This window comes from Panthera pardus, unplaced genomic scaffold (assembly GCF_024362965.1).
Source record: "Panthera pardus isolate Hobbes unplaced genomic scaffold, ASM2436296v1 HiC_scaffold_16, whole genome shotgun sequence".
Taxonomy (NCBI): Eukaryota; Metazoa; Chordata; class Mammalia; order Carnivora; family Felidae; genus Panthera; species Panthera pardus.
Genome location: NW_026526721.1, coordinates 127,889,806 through 127,909,436, shown reverse-complemented (window position 1 = coordinate 127,909,436; position 19,631 = coordinate 127,889,806). Strand labels below are relative to the sequence as shown.

The following is a 19,631-nucleotide window of genomic DNA, read 5'->3' as shown; positions in this document are numbered from 1 at the left end:
CCTCTTAGCATAGCACTCCCCAGTTTGTTCTATAAGTGCTTGTCCTCTGAGGATTCAGGAACAAGAGGATTCTGTGATCAAATACGTGCGGAAGATCCTGTACACTATATTCCTGTTAGCAAATCAAAACCATACACTGATGTAGTAAAAGCCCTGAGAAGCCCTGCAGTAGAAAAGTTGACTGAATTCTGTTTACCAGTGCTCCTTAACTTTGTACAAGCACTGACCTTCCCTCCCTACCTTTTCTTCTCAAGTAACACCAGCTAATAATCTCTTGGAACTAGTATCTTACAGAACCCACTGGTTTAGAAGAATATTTGTCTCTTTGTCAAGGAAGAAAGTATCTTTTTTTTTCCTTAAAAAATATTTGAAATGATTGAAGCTGGTGCCTTTTGTGAAAAGCTACAGTTGCAAGGGAAATTCATTTCATTTGCACAAACCTCCTGACTCACCAGTAATGCCAGGACAATGAAATGTTACTTACCCCCCAGGAGCTCAGTCTTTGTGCCACCTGTGGCCATCTCTAGGCCACCAGTTGACTTCAGCCCACCCTCTAGAGACAGGAGCCAAGAGATCACTCTGTCTGTCTCTTGTCCACATACAGCAGTACAAGCCCATCACACCAGCCTCTCCAAGAAGGAATCGCCTCAGCAACCATGTGTGTGCACGTGCATGTGCATAAGTGTCCAGCAAACATAACCATGCTCGAGAAACAAGTTATCCTACTGCTTTCAGTTTCATCTCCCTCATTTTACATCTTGCCTACCCATCCTCCTCTACATGATGACCCTCCAAGTAACCACACATTATAATGGTTTAGACCTGCCCACGGGGAGCAAGAGAACAGAGACAGAAATGTGTCCTCTCTGTTTTTAGAAAATGTTTCCTTTACCAAAGTTTGGATTTTCAGAAGGGCTCAGGGTCTTTACTGGGCTGGGGCTTGTGCACAAGTAGGAAGCTCCTCCAAGGCAAAACGGATGCCCAGGGGACCCAGGACCATGCTGCTCTTGGCCAGCACTAGCAAGCCCTGGAGAGAGGCCAGCATAGTCTCTAGGTTGCAGTCATGGCTGCGGACATGGTGGGGGAGGCAGGGGAACCCAGGACCTCACCTGGTACGTGTTGTCGAAGCTGTCGTACATGAACCGTGTGATCAGAGACGTCTTCCCAACTGCAAAACAACAAGAAGAAAGGGGTTCAGCTGTGGCATGCAAACTAGAATCCTCCAAACACATATCATGTGAAAAAAACAAACAAGGAAACAAAAAAGCCTAGAGGAAGGATGAAATTCAGAAACAGAAGCAGGAGCCAGACCCTCGGAGATGGACCCTAAGGTGAGGTGGCCAAGTCTACCCTGGGTAGGTTATAGGGGAATACTTGCCAGCACCAAGCAAGAGGCCTCCCCAGTCTGGAGAATTCTCACCACCCGCATCCAGGTCTTCCCTGACCCCCAAGAGCACAAGTGAGGCAAGAAGCATATAGAAGAATCAGAGCAAGTATGTGCATAAGACAAGATGCTCCTCTTGCATGGGCCCATGGTCACCTGGAAATACTGCCTTGCCATTGGCCACAGGCTGGGAGGGAGGCATACTCTTTTTTCCCTATTCACTCAGCCTGGAACTAGTAAGGAGGTGGCTTTCCAAGGAACCAGGGTGCAGGGGAAGTTAATGGGCTATCCCCCAGTGTCTCTCAAGGGCAGGACTATTTTTTTGTAGTGTGTGCCTGACAGTCTATCTCCTCACAGAATGTTTAGCATCATTGGATCTTACCAGGTAAATGCTGACGGGACAGCCTTCCATATTTGCAAATGCCCTCTAAGGGGCAGTAAACCCCAAACAAGAGCCACCTACCAGTATGGCTGAGAGAACCCAGGCCATCTCTTGGGAATTCCACAAATGCTAATTTCCCAAACTGTGTGGGGTTTGGCTTCTGACCTAACCCTGTGCAGGTCCCCTGGGGCCTGGCAGTGGCAGAAATGCCTATCGCAGGCAGCATTTCTAATTACCTGGGAGGGGAGGAAGGGTGACAAAGGAACAACTGTTGGGTCAGGCCCAGCATGGAGTGCTTGTCTACACTGTCCCATCAAGTCTCCGCCATGGGCCTGGGAATCTCCGAGGGGGACTGGCCCAGCTGAGCTTGGCTCAGAGGCCCTCCTGCTCTGGACTGCTAGACACAGGCAACCCTGATAGGGAAAGCAAAAGAGCCAGCACCTGAAGGTTCTCCCTCCTGCCTCTCCCTGACTCTTGGACGGGATGTCCACAAGGCTGGGCCTGCTGGGGTGGCTGGTCACTGCCCAGATGGAGCAAGGCAGCCCTACTTGGCTCCTCTGAGAAGGGTCCTTCTCTGGTTTTGAAGCCTTAGCCATACACCACAGAAGAGATGAGCAACCACCTTCCAAACAGCCAATATTTGTAAGGGAAAGGCCACCATCTTCTAGCCAGGAAGGACATCTGACACACTGTTTGGGGCAAACTGGGAAGGCCCCATCTTTGACTCAGAACTGATTAGCTGAATTCCAATCCTAGCTGGGCTGCTGTTTGGCCCTGTCATTTTGAGGTGGTCACCATTCCTCTGGACCTCAGTTCTGCATTTTAAAATGGGTATAATAACCTCAAAGACTTCAAAGGGCAGTGGTAAGAATTAAATAAAAGTGCCAGCCAGGCATACAGGAAATGCTTAAAAGTAGAAGCAGATAGCAGGCAACTGAGATATTGAGACGATTTCCAGAATATCAGATTAAAAAAATACTACCACGGCTACTGGACTGACCTTGCCCATCATGTCTCTTCATTTGGCCATTTCTGATTTGGATCCTTTGTAATAGAATTATAATTATAAGTAGAACACACTCCTGAGTTCTGTGAGTTGTTGTGGTAAATTATGGAACCTGAGGAGGGTCATGAGGGCCCCTCAAATTTGCAGCCTGTTGATCAGAAGTGTGGTGTCCTTGGGGAGTCCACTCGTGGTGGCATCTCAAGTGTGGGGCAGTCTCGTTGGGGGCACGCCCTTAAACCAGGGGTCTGATGCCAGCTCTGCCTGGTAGTGCCAGGTCCTGTACAAGCTGGCATCAGAATAGCCACATGTCTATTCTGAACCTCTCTGGGGTGAGCAGTAACACACCCACAATCTCTTCTAATCTTACTTGACAACTGTTAGGTATTAATCTGTTAAGTGCTTTCCAATTGCATTAAATCTCCCCTTAACTTTCACATGTAGGCGAGAAGTGGAGGCTTCCCCCATGGAAAGGCCTGGCTGCAAAATACTAAGGGGACCACAGAGTGAAACCCTGAGCCAGCAAGAGGCAGATGAAATCAAAGAGAACGAAGACAACGCAGCATCCTCCTTTTCCAAGAGACGGTGGAAAGTTACTGCCTCCTCTGGAAGACGGGGGATCCGGGGCTCACTCGCTAGTGACTTCCCTAGGTAGTGACACATCCCATCTCACACCTGGGTGGGGGAGGGGCGAGCATCAGAGAGCAGGGTGGAGAGAAGGCAGGAAGACACAGTTCTCTCCCTGCAAGGGGTGTTTCCCCGGGGCAGCTGAGCACACAGGGAAGAGGCTGTGGAATGGCAAAAAGCAACTAGCGCCGCAGGAGGTCCTCGGAGGGGCTGAGAACTTAGAAATCCCTGCAAGGGCTTCGAATGCCAAGCCACCCCATCCCAGACCAAACAATAGCCACTGGCAGTGGATTAGAACCGGCTCGCAGGGTGACTTCCAGGTGGAGGAAAGCCCCAAGACAACAAATTGTTTATTGGGGCTGTGCAGGAGGAACGTTTAGGTGTGGGGTCCTGCCGGTGTGAGTGTTCCCACAACAACCATGACAGCACGTGCCTCCTGTATCTACTGAGTGTGTTCCAGGCACATGCCAGGAGCTGTGCCAGGTGCAGATTTATCTGATAACAGTGAGTGAACAAGAGAGATCAGACCCCTACCCACCTCAAGTTTTCAGGAGTTCTGTGCTTGCGGCAACCCTGCACGAAGCCCTTAACACGGTTTGGGGGGGTGGGGGGGCGCTCAACTCTGAAACAGGTGCTCACATCATTCTCATTTTATACAAGGGGAAATGAATTGACAGCTATTTGCTGTCAGGGTCAGACCGAGTGGGACCAGGCTGAAGTAGTCTGACCAGGGAATGAGCTCCTATCCCTGACCCTCCTCAGCATCTTGGGGTCACAATGGGTCTCAGGATTTTGCCAGGTCATTGCTGCCACCACTATGGATGTCATGGAACTCTGGAAATGGCCCCACCAAGCCCTTTTCCTTGGGAACAGACAGAGGTGGGGGGGGGGGGGGGAGGGCTTTTCTGCACTGAGGCCGTGTTTGACCCAATCTGGAAGGTCAGAAACTGGGAAGTAAGGGGGACAAGAAGGGGATCAGAATGTGAGGGTGAGCGGGCATGAACACCTAGGCCCAGCACCCCAACTGAGGCCTGGACTGAATGAGGGGTTCATTACTGATTTGCTGCAAAGGGGAATAATTTCTTACTATTCCTCTAGGTCTGCCTTTCTCATTTCTCAGAGCAGAAGCTCCCCCACCCTTCCCTGCTTCAGAGCTTCCCCAAGACCACCCATACTCTGTCCACGGGTGCCAGGATAATGTGGCTCAGATCCTCCACAACTGCCCTGGGTGGAAGGTATGGGAACCTGCGAATGGACAGCTTGCACCACCCACCTCCTTGGCCATCCTGTTCTCGCAGTCTCCCCATGAAGGATGGCAAGACAGCTGCAGCCATCACCTGACAGGGTACTACCACTGGGCCAAAGCTGGGGGCGGCCTGAGAGGGGCAGCAGCATTGTGCATCCGACCAGCTCCTGCTCTCCACCGGCCCCTGCGGCCTCTGGGAACTGCCCTTGCCTCGCAGCTCTGTTCTCAAGGTCACACTGCCCCATATGCCTTCTGACTGCAGCTCTTGGACACCACTGCAGCAAAGTGGAGCTTTTTCTGAGGACAAAGATTCAGCTCCACTGGCAGGATTATGTTAAATAAGCATGTGTATTGTTACTGAGCTCTTCTCTCTGCTCAGGGCTCAGCAACATCTTCTGGTAGTTTAGTCCCATGTGATTAAGCAGGGAGATGCATTTTCAATCTTTCAACCAAATGAGGGTGAGGAAATTCATTACTGAGCATTTGCCAGAGGCTTTAGAAAGGAAACCCTATTACTGGGCTTCTACTTGGTGCCAGACAAGAAACGGGTGCTTAACTTGGGTTCGCTCATTTTATCCTCATTCCAATCCAACGAGTGAGCTATTGTCACCAAGGTCATAGAGCTGGCAAGCACTAGAGCTGGCATACAGACCCAGATATGACACCACAGTCATGTCTCATGTGCAACACTGTACATGAGACACTGCAGGAGATCACAAAAGGCAGAGAGGGGCCCAGGTGGCTGGGCAGTCGGGGAGACCACAAGGAGGAGGCAGGACATTCATTCGGCTGTGGAAGGGTGAGGGTGAGAGAGAGTGGGTGTTCCAGGTGGAGGGAACAGTGTGAACAAAGGCACAGAGGCAGAGACAGAAAGCTTATGACAAGGGGCTGGAGGCAATAAGCCAGATTACCAGGGGGAGTGGAGGTGTGTCCAGGAGCCATGGGGTAGATACATTCAGAGCCTCTACATCTGAGTTTTGTCACAGAGAAAATGGAGCCCAAATAGTGTGTGAGGAGAGGGGTAAGTGTTCAAGGAAGTTCAAGAACCCACTGCCTGTTCAAGGAAGTTCCATGTGGCCAGTGGGTTGATTTAAACCAAAATCCATCTCTGGGGCCAGCTACGGAGGGAGGGAGCGGAGGGAAGGCAGAGACAGGCAAGGCCAGAAGGGCAGGGAACACACCAAGGAGCATGGATTCTCTCCCAAGGGTGGTGGCCATTCCTGAAGGGTCTTAAGTAGACAGGTGGGGGGAACAAGTGTGGCACTTCCTAACTTCCATGATGGCCCACCACATATTCCCCATCCCACATGCTCTTTTTACCATGTACCACCGATGCTCTGTGTAGGGGCGAAGCCGGGTGAGCCTGTGACTATGGCAGAAATGTCCCTGTGACTCTCAAGGCTAGGTTAAGAAAGGTGGCACAGCTTCTGTCTGGAGCGCTTCCTCTCCCTCACACTCTGAAAGCTGTCTCTTCGGCCCAGCCACCATGCTGTGTGGAAACCCACAGCAGCCCACATGAGGGAGGACCACACAGACACCCACCTGACAGCAGCAGACCTGTGGGTGAGTGAGCCTTCCAATGACTCCAGCCCTCACCCTTGGAGACAGCCACTGATGCCCAGTGAACAGAAACACAGTTTCCCTGCCAGGATCTGCCCAAACCATAGATTCCTGAGCAAAGTAAACATTCACATTTCATATGCCACTAAGTCTTGGGGTGGTTTGTTATACAGCAGTAGGCCACCTTGGCAGGCTACCCACCTCTTTGAAGGCAAGAGATCTGTGCTTTAGGAAGAAAACTTATGCCGCTTTGGGCAGAATGGCTCACAGGGGCCAGACCGGGGGCAGCAGTCCAGTGACAGACAGCAGATCTCAGTTAAAACAGAGGTAGTGACACTGAAGAGAAACAGAGCTGGGGGTGGTGGGACCTAGTGACTGGTCAGATGCAGAGGGCAGCCCCGGATACCTCCTTGTCACCTGGCTTTGTGACCAGCAGATGATGGAGCCATTCCTTAAGCCTAAGCAAACTGGATGAGGAGCAAATACCAAATAAGTAAAATCACCTGGATTCAGGTCATCCATAAAAGCTGTCTTTAAAACTGTCAGGCCAAAGCACAGATATCAGCACTAAATTCAGAAAGGAAACCATTAAAAAAGAACTAATACTAATTTTTTAATCCCATGATTATCTAAGCTTATTTTTCATTATTGCCATGATCATTAAACAGTCATTTTCTTACCTGAGTGTGATTGCTGGCCCAGGAGTTTTGCAAGCCTATCTAAATGAGCTCAGTCCCATACACCCTGGAAATTCCACCAGTGCAGTGTAGACTGGATGCTGGCCCTTCACAATTAGCTACCAGCACCCACCTGGACCTCACTCCACCAGCCAGCCTCCCATGGGCTGCAGTCCCCATCTCAGTGGCCGATCCAAATAAATAGCTTTTTGTACATTTGGGTGGCTTCTAGATAGCTGCAGAGGCCTCTCTATGCAGTCAACAAACACCCACTGGGGGCTTACTCTATGCCAGGCCCGTGCTGCGCACAGAATTCACAGTGAGAAAACAGATGAACCCCTGCTTTTCCCAGCAGCCTTGCTCCAGTGGTGGAGCCGTTCAGGTGCAGATACCTAAAGTACGAAGTAACATGGGAGGGGCTACTGAGAGCCGAGGAAAAGGCAAGGCCGCTCTGCTGGAGAATTGCAGTGGTCTCCTAAAGGAGGTGGCCATTTGGGCTGGGTCTTGATTGATGGGGACGAGGCATCAGGGGGAACAGAGTCCCCAGGGGAGGGACTGGATGGAGCTAGAGACGTGAGCATAGAGCTGCCACGTGAAGCCAAAGTCTCCCAGGGCTCTGGGGTCAGTGCCTATGAGAACTCCTGGGTTTGGCTTGTGCCCAGGCTGAATGATAGTTGAGTGGGCCATAAGCCCCCAGACTCTTGGTCTAACACTGTCTTCCTCCATGAAGGACCCCTCTCCTCCCTGTCATGTCCATGGTAGGTGTGGGTGTGGTGGAGAGATTCCGTGACGGCCAGAAATGGGGCAGAACATGAGGCAGAGCAAAAGAAATTAGCTGGAGAATTTAGAAAGTCTGGAAAGACCTGGCAGAGCATGAACCACCCCCACGGTAGCCTTCTTGTGAATTAAGCCAGAACCTTGGCCCATAATCTTTTCTAGGCCACACATTCACATTTACCGCCCACACCAGCTACAGGACACTGCTGGACAGACAGTGGGGTTCTGCCTGATCTTCCCTGGGTTCACAGAGCTAGGCCCAGAGTGGGAGGCAGGAAAGACCTGGAAGAAGCCCCTGCCATTTCTAGGCCACCCTGGCAGACCCATCTCTTTGATACCTGTGTTTTTAGGACAGCAGTTCCCACGCCAGGGAAAGGGCTTCTGCATCCTTGGCTCACTGCCAGTCCCAGGTCAGAGACTGTCTGCAGCTGTCTGTCAGAAGTGGTCCTCGGGATTGAAAAGGCAAATCTGCATCCCCAAGGCTGAGGCCAATAATAACCTGTTCCTAGGGAGGGCCCAGCTGACTCAGATATTCTGTCAGCTGAGTTTCCAGAACACAAGTGGGGAAAGCTGTATGAATGCTGGGAAGGGCCTGACTGCTAAAGGGTGCAGTCCTTGCCCTGCAGCTAGGAAGGAGGCAAGGCCATCTGGGCCAATGTCCCTGCTCTTCAGGGGCCTGGGGAGAGGACTCCACTATTCCCTTGAATCCCCCTGCCCATAAGGTCCCCCATTTTGTCCTGACCATGGGGTGCACAGCTCCTGGGCCCTATGGTGATGAGAGGAACTGGTGAGACACCAGTTACATCTGTCTGATCCTTGTTTCCTTCTGTGCTGTTTTTACACAACAGAAAAGCCTGGTCTATCCTTCCTGCAAGGTTGACAAGCCTGGAGGGCTGGGGACCAGGCTTCCCACTCCACACCCGATCCTGCACCCTGTGTTCACAAAGGCAGCTCCAGACCAGGGCTTTGCCAGCTCCTACTGGAGCCCTGAGGGGCCAGCTGGCTCACTGTAGGCTAAATGAGGAAACGTGAAAAATCCCATTTCAAACCGTCCCCCCAAAGACTCAGACAGTAATTAAGAAATATGCAAAGCTCTTCATTGGACACTTTAATTAAGTGTGTTAATTCCCTCTGACAAACGATGCTCAGCCACCTGGGCCTCACTGAGGGACCCAGGGAAGACAGACAGAGGAGGGAGGAGGAATTGGGAGGAGGGGTCGGCAGGACAGTGCTAGGGGTTGGGTCTGGCTGAGGCCCTTCCTTATGCTCCAGTTGGCAACCTGACCTGTTCCTGACCCTCTCACTTTCCCCACTGTCCTCCACCCATCCCTATCCCCTCTGTGCAAATCCAGTGATCTTAGGGAAGTCTGCTCTGAGTCAGGGGCCACAGGGTGTCATCCACTGCCTCCCTCCCCTACCAACATACATCTCAGCTCTGCCACTCAGTAGACTAAGAGGTCACTATTCCAATGAGGTCGGGCTAGATGGTTTTGAAGGCCTGCTTCTACTTTGGAGCTGGTGACAAATGCTTACCAAGCCTGAAATACAGCTGGATGAAAGCACTAACACGGGCTCCTTTCCTGCTTGGCCAGAGTCCCTCTGGCCCTTCGGCTTTGCCAACCTTCAAACATTTCATCCCATCCCCACAACCACCCCCAAGTGGCCTGGAGACCTGAGAGCCCAAGATGGGGCTGTGCTCCGGCTGTCTACTCTGTAAGGAGGGGCAAGGGGCCCTGGAGCCAGTGAGGGTGCGCTGGCATGGAGGGAGAGGCTGTGCTGTCTGGCATGTGACTGGTTACATACAAGGAGTGCCTGCATTTATGACAGCTGGGGTTAATTACCCCCACCTTTTTTCCTCCCAAAGGATTACTGGTTACTTTTGAAAATATAACTGTTTAAAATAATACTAGGATATCATAACTATGTATCAATAGCAATACTGAATAGCCTCCCAATCTTTTTGAATACCCCTCCTATGTTTGAGGAGGTCCAAAGCCATCCCCCCCCCCCAGTATAGGAGCCTCTTTTGCAGCCATGTTATAGACACATGACCTAGGCTCTCCCATTGGACCCTCACATGAGACTCCACCAAAAATGACCAACATGAATCTAGGGGAGGGGGCTGGGACCCCCTCTGGGTCTGCATACAGAGGTAGCCCTGATGTGGGTTTGAGCATGAGCTCTTGCCAGTATCCAGCACAGGAATCGTGTCTCCCCCTGGACCAGTCCTGGTGTGACTCAGGCTGGTGCTCTGGGCCTAGCTCTCTGACCCTCCCAGAGACGCTGAACTTCCCAATCATTGCTCTAATACAGTTACTGTTGGCTTTGCTCAAATCAGCTGGATAGTGAGAGCAGATGTCTCTTGTTTCTAACTAAGAATTCTGAGAGAGATATAAGGCAAAAAATAAGTGAGCTAAAAAGAGAAGGCTGGAGTAAAGAGTTTGTTTACAGAAATACATCTTATGATATCTTACCCCAGCCAGGAAGTGAGACTAAGAAATTATCTGAGCTCCCTGGCAGTCAAAGCAAAAACAAGCAAGCAAACAAAACAACAACAACAACAACAACAACAAACCAAAAAACAAAAAACACCCAAAACCAAAACCAAAATCATGACCAACTGTAAGATTCACAGCACTCATGAGAAAAACCAAACTAGTTGCAATACTGAGCTTTTTTAAGAATAAAAAATGTTCATTGATTTAGAGAGAAAGCATGTACACAACAGAGGGAGGGGCAGAGAGAGAGAATCTCAAGCAGGCTCCATGCTCCTCCACATTGGCAGAGACCAATGTGAGGCTCGATTCCATGAACTGTGAGATCATGACCTGAGCCAAAATCAAGAATCTGATGCTTAACTGACTGAGCCACCCAGGCACCCCAATACTGAGCTTTTTATAAGAGCTAGGCAGCATAAAGTTCTTGAAAAGAGTCTGGAGGGCAGAAATCATGAGGCAGAAATTTACATACTTATATAATCAACTGGATGACCATCACTGATGAAAATCAAAGATGCTAACCAGCCCCAATAACACCCCTACCCAAGTCACTATTCATAGTCATGGGCCCAGACCAGTGTTTCCTACAAATAAATGATTAAATGAAAAACCAAGGTCCAGGACTTAAGCTTATGATCAAGATGGAATAACAGGGACCAGATTTATACTCTCACTTGAAACAACTAAAATGCATACAAAATATATGAAATGATTTTCAAGACACTGTATATAGTAAGCAATGAAGGACAGCAAACCCTAAGAGACACAAAACAAATTATGTGAACCCCACAACTCAAATTGTTGCTCTGAGGATATTCTGGGCCATAGCACATGGAGGGTGGAGCCAGGTGGACTCCCTGAGTTGAGGAGACAGTGCTTAGAGTCCAGAGAAAACAATGCAGCTAGAGTTCACAGGACAGAGTGCTGGAGAGGAGGCAGATACACACACACACACACACACACACACACACACACACACACACTGAGAGAGAGAGGGAGAGAGGGAGAGAGAGAGGGAACTCCAGAACATTCTCAGTATTCACCTGACGATGCATCAGCAAATGTGTGTAAGGAAACTACCAAGACTAGGGAAAGAGCCACCCATATGGATTAAAGGAAACTGGCATCCACACAGACCTGGGGATAGTGCCTGTTCCTACCAGTCAGAGTAGAAAGCCTCATCATTTGTGACAAATGGGCTGTGCCTCAGTAGTGGGCAATAATTAGCCCCACTCTAGTGAGCGCCACTCCAATCCCAGTTAACAAATCTTAAGGATATTTATAGGAACACAAAAACTATCCAATACATATCATGCAAAACTCACAATATCTAGCATTCAAGAAAAAAATTACCAGGCATGCAAAGAACACCTCCATAGTGGGTGGTAATTAGCACCAGACTAAGCACCACTTCAGTCCCAGCTAACAAATCTTAAGAATACTTAAAGGAATGCGAAAACTATCCAATACACAACATGGCAAAATTCAAAATGTCTACCACCCAATAAAAAATAACTAGACATGCAAAGAACCAATAAAATAGATCCTTAATGAGGAGGAAAAAAAACAATGAAAATCAGCCCCAAATTGACACAGTTTGACAAATCAGCAAAGACATTAAAAAATTTTTATAACTCCATTTTATATGTTCAAAAAGTTAAACAGAGATGTGGAAGACATTTAAAAGACATAAATCAAACTTCTGGATACACTGGATGGGATTAACAAGAGATTAATCCCAGATTAACTGCAGAAGAAAAGATCAATGAATTTAAAGACAGTGATATTTAAAATGAAACAAAGAGAAAAAGAGAATAGAAATAAATGATTGGAAGCCCAGTGAGCCATGGAATGATGTCAAGTGGACTAACATATATGTAATTAAAGTCCTCAAAGGACTGGTTGTGTGGGAGTGGTGACAGGGAAAAATATTTGAAGAAATAATCACTAAAAATATTTGAAACTTGAAGAAAACTTTAAACACACAGATCCGAAAAGTTCAATGAATCCCAGGCAAAGGAAACATAAAAGAAACCAAGGCACATCATAACCCATTTGCACAGAATCAGTGATAGAGAATCACAAAAGCAGCCAGGGAAAAAAGACACATTATGTACATAGAAACAAAGATAAAAAGACAGCAATTTCTCCTCAGAAACAATGCAAGCAGGAAGACAATGGAGCAAAATCTGTAAAGTACTATTAACCTAAAACTCGAGGTTAATAACTTTCAGATATGTATCGTCTGACATCTGTCAAAAACAAAGATGAAATAAAGACTTTTTCAAACATTCAAACACTGATAGATTTCATCACCAACAGATTCTCACAATGAGAAATGTTAAAGGAAGTCCTCAGGAAAAAGTGAAATGACACCAGATGGAAATGTGGATCTACACAAAGGAATGATGAACACAACAAATGATTAATAACGGTGAAATATGTAATATTTCTTTCATATTATTTAAGAATGTTTGGGGTGCCTGGCTGGCTAGTTGGTAGAGCATGCAATTCTTGATCTTTGGGTTGTATGTTCAAGCCCCATGTTGGGGCTTAAAAATATCATCTTTGAAAAACATCTTTAAAAGATCATTGGCTTTGTAAACAAAAATAACAACAGTATGTTGTATCACAGACCTAACAAAACATGGAAGAAAAAAATTTTTGTTACCTTGTCAGAAACATGCAAACTGTAAGAAAATGAAGTGACATTTTTGAAGTACTAAAAGAAAAATGTTGTCAACACAGAATTCTATACCTAGCAAAAGTCTTTTAAAAAAGAAGGTGAGGGACGCCTGGGTGGTTCAGTCAGTTAAGTTTCCAACTCTTGATTTCAGTTTAGTTCATGATCTAATAGTTGGTGAGATTGAGCCCCTCACTGGGCTCTGCACTGACAGCTTGGAATCTGCTTGGGATTCTTTGTCTCCCTCTCTCTCTGCCCCTCTCCCGCTTATGTACATGTGCTCTCTCTCTCTCCCTCTCTCAAAACAAACATTTAGAAACATTTAAAAATAAATAAATAAAAATAAAAATGAAGGTGAAAAAAAGGAATCAAATGCCAAAACAATTCACTGCTAGCAGACCCACAACACAAGGAAGAAAGTTCTTTGGGCAGAGGAGGACACCTGCACACTCATGCGTACATGCACTTAAAAATCTGAGAGATCTGGATTTTAATCCTGGCTCTGTCACTTATTTGCTTGGGTTAGTTACTATCCTCTCTGAGGCTTAGCTTCCTCATATGTATAATGTGGGCAGAAATGCCTACCCTCGTCTCTTATATTATGAATTCTACGAGAGCAGTAAAAAGTTAATATTCTGGGTGAAAGGCACACATCGGAAGACTTTGTACTATTCTTGCAACTTTCCTAAAGGCCTAAAATTATGTCAAAATAAAAAGTTAAAGAAAAAAATATGGTGATTTTTTAAAAATTATGCACATACACACACACATCCATGACTCTCAGATTCCTGGCACATTCAGGAAATGGCTTGTTCTGATTTATTAAGCATTCTGATCCACATGATGCTTTCCTAAGAAACCAGAATGTAAGTGTATTTGGCATCAACTTAGTCTTCTACAGAACCAGAACCTAGCTGGGAAGCTGCTGTGAACCCTTCTAATCATGGGCCAGGAGGCTGAGCAATCCTGGACAAATCAGCTCAGTGGGCAGAGCCCATGTGTAACCGCCACATGTGCACGTGCACCAAGATGCATGCAAATACATACACAGAGACACACACACACATGGTCCATCCAGCAGGTGCCATGGTCAATCCTACAGTGTGTGTGGGAACTCTCCAATCCCCCTGGTGACTTTGCTGTGAAACTAAGAACCTTGTCAAGACAGCATCTGAAGGACCTCTTGACAACCACCTGAGACCTGACCACACAGCTTGTGTGGACTGCAGAGCTGGTCCCGACCACAACTAGTGCACCTGCTGTCAGGACCTTCTCTGCCTCCCTGATGCATCTCAAACACTCCTATCAGCTTCAAAAAGGTGCAGGGTCTCCCCTCCAGGTCCCAACGGCAGCACCAGTACCTGCTAGCTTTGAGTGCCAGCTACAGCCCCCACACAGCACACACAGTTACCCTCTTGCATGGCTTCCCTGGAGAGCCAGGGTGGGGCAGGCAGAACAGCCTGAAACTCAGCCTAACTCCATTCAGACCCTACACAGGCCAGTCATGTCCACATGCCCGAGCAGCAGCACAGGTGCTATGAAAAATGAATTCATAGTAAGGATATGTATTTTTGTTTGAGAGAAGGAGAGAGCACATGCTAAATTCCCACCAGCAGCTGATTTTTTGACAAGACTGGTGTTAATGCAATTTGGTAGTTTATTTAACTGATAGGAACTCTTGGCCCATCCACAGCATGGAGTTTGGCAAAGTAGTATACATGCTCATGTTTATCCTTTCTTCCTGAAGCATATTGCTGGTGTTGGTGGTAAAAGCCTCACTAACGGAGAGAAGGGTGGGGTAGTGAGAACGGGCAGGCAGTGCTGAGAGGCATGGCGTGTGTTTCACAGGTTGTCAGCTGAGGACTAACCAAAGTGATCCTGTGACAAAGGACCCCCAGCACCCATCCATGACGGCACTGCTATAGTCTGGCCAAGAGAGCAACCTCGCTTAGGCAGATGGAAGGTGGCAGTTCAGAGTGCAGGCTAATGTAGGCAGGGAACCTTCCTGGATCTCCAGCCCCCTTGAGAAGCCCCTGGGCTGGACATCAACAGGTGTGGTCTCTAAGGTCTCCATGAGCATAGGGAACTGTTCTTGGCACTCCCATTGGCGGTGGCTTCTTCTCCTCTCCTGTGTATACTCTCACACAGCCTGCCCACTGCTGCTCACCTTGTTGCTTTGACAAGGGGGCAACCGGGCACAATCCCAGCCCCTGCACCTCTAGAGCCAGCTGTAGACGGAAGACTGGACATGCAGACTCCCCCTTCCGTCAAAAGAAAGAAGCCTCCTCCTACTCTCAGGAGGTGACTCAAGGTCACCTGCTCACAATTCACTTGGGGAGCAGGGATGGCCTTCCTGGTGAAGTTGAGAGATGGGGATCATTGTTATGGAGGTAGAGGAGGCTTCTAAATCTCCAGGACCCTAGGCCTGGGAGTGGGCACAGGACCACCCAGCAGGGAGAGAGGTGCACTGTGTCTCCAGCCCTTGTGAATCAGGGACAACTGCTGGCCAGGCACTGGGGTGGCCAGAGGGCCAGGCTGGAGGGAGGGAACAGCGGGACCTGAGTCAATACTGAGGTCTGCCCTCTGGACTTGAACTCCTGGGGACCAGGACAAGGAGATGGTAGCCAGGCTCACCCAGTCCCCATCCCACAAGCTCTGGTTCCCTAAGAAGCCCTCTCAAAAGCTGCACCAGAAGTAGCATGAGTCATCAAGGATTCTAGATTTAATCTTGCTCAAGTCCCTCACTGAGCTGAGGAGATGTGAGGTCAGAGAAGGGGACTACCTGCCCAGAATCATACAGCACCAGGGTCATGGTCAGACAGGATCTCTCCTGGTTCACAGTCAGATCTCCACTTCAGAGGTTTCTCTGAGCCCATAAGGCTTTCCAAAGTGTGCTCAGGACAAAGAGATCCACCCTCCTAAAGTCCCAGTAGAAACACGCAACACAGGAAGTGCCAAGGAGCAGCACAGAGTAAACTGCACTAAGGCACAAAAGCCTGGGTTCTAGAAGGAATACAGATCTGAGTGGCCACAAAATACAAAATACCAAGTCATGGCAAAAAAGCAGGTAGATAAAAGTCTGATCCAGTCCTGACATGTGACATGATGCAGCATGTGACAGGAAAACTGGGGGCCCAGGGAGCAAGAGGGCTTGTTCAAGGCCACATGAAGAAAGAGCAAGAGCAGAGCAGGAAACAGGACCCCACTCCCAGGGGCCTCCCTCATAACTGCTTTGGGTGGCCTCAGCCAGCTGCTTAACCTGGGGCAGGTCCTGGCCCCTTCCTAGATGCTCTAACTCCTTGTCTGCAAAACAAAGGCATCGCTAAGGTGTCTCCTCCCTGGAAAATCTTCACCCCATCTGTATTAGTTATTGGTTGTTGTGTAATAAACACCACAACCTTAGCGGCGGCTTAAAGTAACACACACTGATTATCTCACAGTTTCTGTGGGCAGGAGTCTGGGCATGGTTTAGCTGGGTCCTCTGCTCAGGGACTCACAAGGTTGTAATCATGGTATCAGCAAGGCTACACTTCCTTCTGGGGCTTGGCATCCTCTTCAAAGCTCCTGTGATTGTTGACAGAATTCAGTTCCTTGTGGCTTGTTCCAGTTTGGTGGGGCTGCCAGCCAGAGGCCACTTTTATTTCCTAGAGGCCACCCATAGTTCTCTGCCACATGACCCCTCACAGGGTCTCTCACACATGGCGGCTCATGTCTTCAAGGCCAGCAAGAGGGGTCTTCTGCAGAAATAACCATGGGAGGGACACCCACCACCTCTGCCATACCATACTGGCCAGAGGCAAGCCTCAGTTACCATGTGCATTCAAGGGGAGTGCTATGCAAGGGCATGACTCATTCGGCATCACCTGAGGTCACATCTGCCACACTCACATTTACACATTCCTAAGAGACACCACCTCTACTCTTCACTCAGTCTCTGCTTCCTCTCCTATAGTAGTGAGGTGGCTTGGTCGCCTGCAGCAGAATCTCATGGGTCTCTCTGCCTCAAGGCAGAAGCTAAAAGCTGGCCTGAGACAGAGGCTGGGGGGGATGGGGGAAAAGGCCAGGCCCCTGTTGTGTCGACTACATCGTGCATTTGCACACTGCTCTGCACAGTTCTTGCACATCACATCCAGCCCTCCCCAAGCTGAGGTGGATGGACGAGCTCTCCAGACCAGAACGCTGGCTAAGTGGCCCTTCTGCTGCATGATGGAGGCAGGAGAGAGCTGGGCTCTGCCCTCTTCTGACGTAAATGCGAGAGAACCAAGGTGGGAGGTTAGCTGGGCACTTTTTCAGGACTGTATTATCTTCCGATCTGGGCAGCAGCCGCAGTGCTTTGGCTGGATGTGGAGGAAGGGAGGGGAGACTTAACTGGAATCAGAGAACTGCTGGATCCTGGCGCTACAGGTATTCAATCATAAAAATTGACTAATTTGGGAGGAGCCTTTTTTCTCCCTAAAAAGAAACCTTCTCAGAGGTGCTCTCTACTCAGAGAAGAGCAGAACTAAACAAAGATCTCCTGGTCCCAAGACTTGACCCTACTCACAGCCGCCCGAGCTGGGAACTGCAGGGTCCCAGTGGGGCAGAGCCAACCTGACTCTGGGAGGGAGGAACAAAACTGCGTCTGCTCCTTGAAGCCCAGCACTGGAGCACTGGTGCTGCTGAACATCCTCTCTCATCCCCCAGGACAAGGTAAGAGCCCTTCTCTCCACTCCGGCTCTACCTGGCTGGCGGTCCTCAACCCTCCTCACAGCAGCAGCCACAGCCCTGGTTCCTCACCTTGTCCTCGACCCGAACACAGAATGGGTCCCCTCACTCCTGTACCCAGCACACACCAGTGCCGCCACGGGAACCTCCAGCCCTTCGTTCTATTTGGACAGAACCTGGGATGCACGGCACTGCCGCCCAGAGCTGCAAACCACCCTGGTTTTCCCAAGGCACCAGTGCTGGCCCACAAGCCCTGTGACTGGCACACCTAGGTCCATCTGTGTCTCATGAGAGCACGTCCCTTCCCCGTCTCAGCGCTTCCATGGCTCTCCCTTCCCCATTCTGTTCTCCTAGCCCTCTCCCTTCACTGGATGGGGAAACAAGAAACACTTGTTCTAAATGCTTCACTTAATCTCTTCTGCACAGTGTTTACTCCCTGCTCATCAACAGGGTCAGAACAGAACGTTTTCTCCACGTCTTTCCAAAGTAGCACACAATCCTCAGTGGGACCTGTCTCTCGTGTGGAGGCCACCATCACAGCTCTTCAGTCCTGAACCAGGGATGGGTCTCTTGGTCCTGCCTCTGCCCCAGGGGTAGGGGCAATGGAGGAACCAGAAGGGGTTCAAATGGTCAAAGCTGCATTGAGCTGCTTGTGGCCAGCTTCGGGGTCTATTTTTCTCCAGGCCAGCAACTCCAGGCAAGGGTGACACCTCTGCTGAGCACCAAGCAAGGGGATGGGTCTCCTTACCCACTGTGACCTCAGACGATTAATCTGGCACTGCTCAGAGGGGCCATGGGCAGTGACTAAAATGTGCTTGATTACTGACAATTAGGATATTCTTCACTCACTAGCCACACTGACTAAGGAATACCCAGCTGGGTGCTTAGTAACGTGCATGGGCACTGCCTGAGCAGAAGACAGGAGGGACAGGGAGCAGGGGTCACCAGGGCTTTGCAGGGTGAGGTTTCAGTCCTTGAGAACAGACCATGAGCTGACCCACGGGCGGGGGACTGCATCAACTGACCTGAACAGGCTGCCCTCTCTGGTCTAGGGCTGGGTTCAGGATGGCAGTCCCCTGCCTCTACTCTGGCTCCCTGGCTCTTGTCATTCACTTTTTGTGCAGCCACTTGAGGTTGGGTTTCTGTCTCCAAGTCAGGGAGAGGGGCTCTCCCTTATATAATGCTGCCCTCCCTCAAGTTTTCACAGGCCCCTAAGCTTATTAGGGAGCTAGAATTCATCAGAGAAGAGCAAGGGAATCCATGGGAGAAAGCAAAGACAGTGGATCAAGCATCTGTTGGAAGAGGAACCCAGAAAGGGAAGGAGTGATAAGAGGCTGCACAAAGGACCAGGGGAGCTCACACACCCAATGACCAGAGAGGCAGGCAAGTTCACATACCCAAAGACCAGGAGGCTAGGGGTACAGTTATCTAATAACCAACCTGAGCAGGTGGCAGAGGGGAAGAGTCTGGAAGGGCAGCCAGCAGCCCTGGAGCACCCCTTTGGCGGACAGAGGCAGTCAGGGGACCCAGGGCATTGTGGAGGCAGGAAGGACAGAGGAGTTCAAGGAGGCCAGTTTGGGTACATCTGAGTACAGCATGGCCTTGTAAAGAAGGACAGGAGCCCCTCCCCTACAACCTTTCATTGCCCCAAAGTTTTCACCACATAGAGAAAGAACCAATAAAATCTATGTACCCAGAGGTCTAAATCTCAGAGCTGGAAGCTCAGGCTCACAAACCCTCCTCTGTGTTCCATTCTCTGACTGTTCCCTGCATGGCCTGGCTCAGGCTGCCTGCATCTCTTGCCTCCAATTGGGCCATATTCATCTTTGTCTTCTAATCCATGAGCATGTCCCTCCTTGGTCAAAACCACCCGGGGGTCCCCACTGCCTGCAGGGAAGACACAGACCCTGTGTGTAGAAGCAAGATTCTCTGAGGCCTGAACCTGCCCACTTCTCCAGGTTCAATGATTTTTTTCTAACTATGCTCACGACCTCACCTCCCACACCTACGCCAGAGTCCAGTCACCTTGAACTACACCCAATTCCCCCAGAAGCTCCAAGCCCCTCCCAGCCCCCAACCTTGGCAAAGTT

General features: G+C 49.4%; 1 protein-coding gene across 1 annotated transcript in view; it reads right to left on the bottom strand.

The window, feature by feature from the left end:
• The window catches only part of RAB6B (RAB6B, member RAS oncogene family), a 59,254-nt gene that overhangs the window by 30,453 nt on the left and 9,170 nt on the right, over positions 1 to 19,631 (bottom strand). Inside the window, exon 2 of the mRNA XM_019436910.2 lies at positions 1,110 to 1,168. Within this exon, the coding sequence (XP_019292455.1) occupies positions 1,110 to 1,168 (59 nt within the window). The remainder of the gene's footprint in view (positions 1 to 1,109; positions 1,169 to 19,631) is intronic.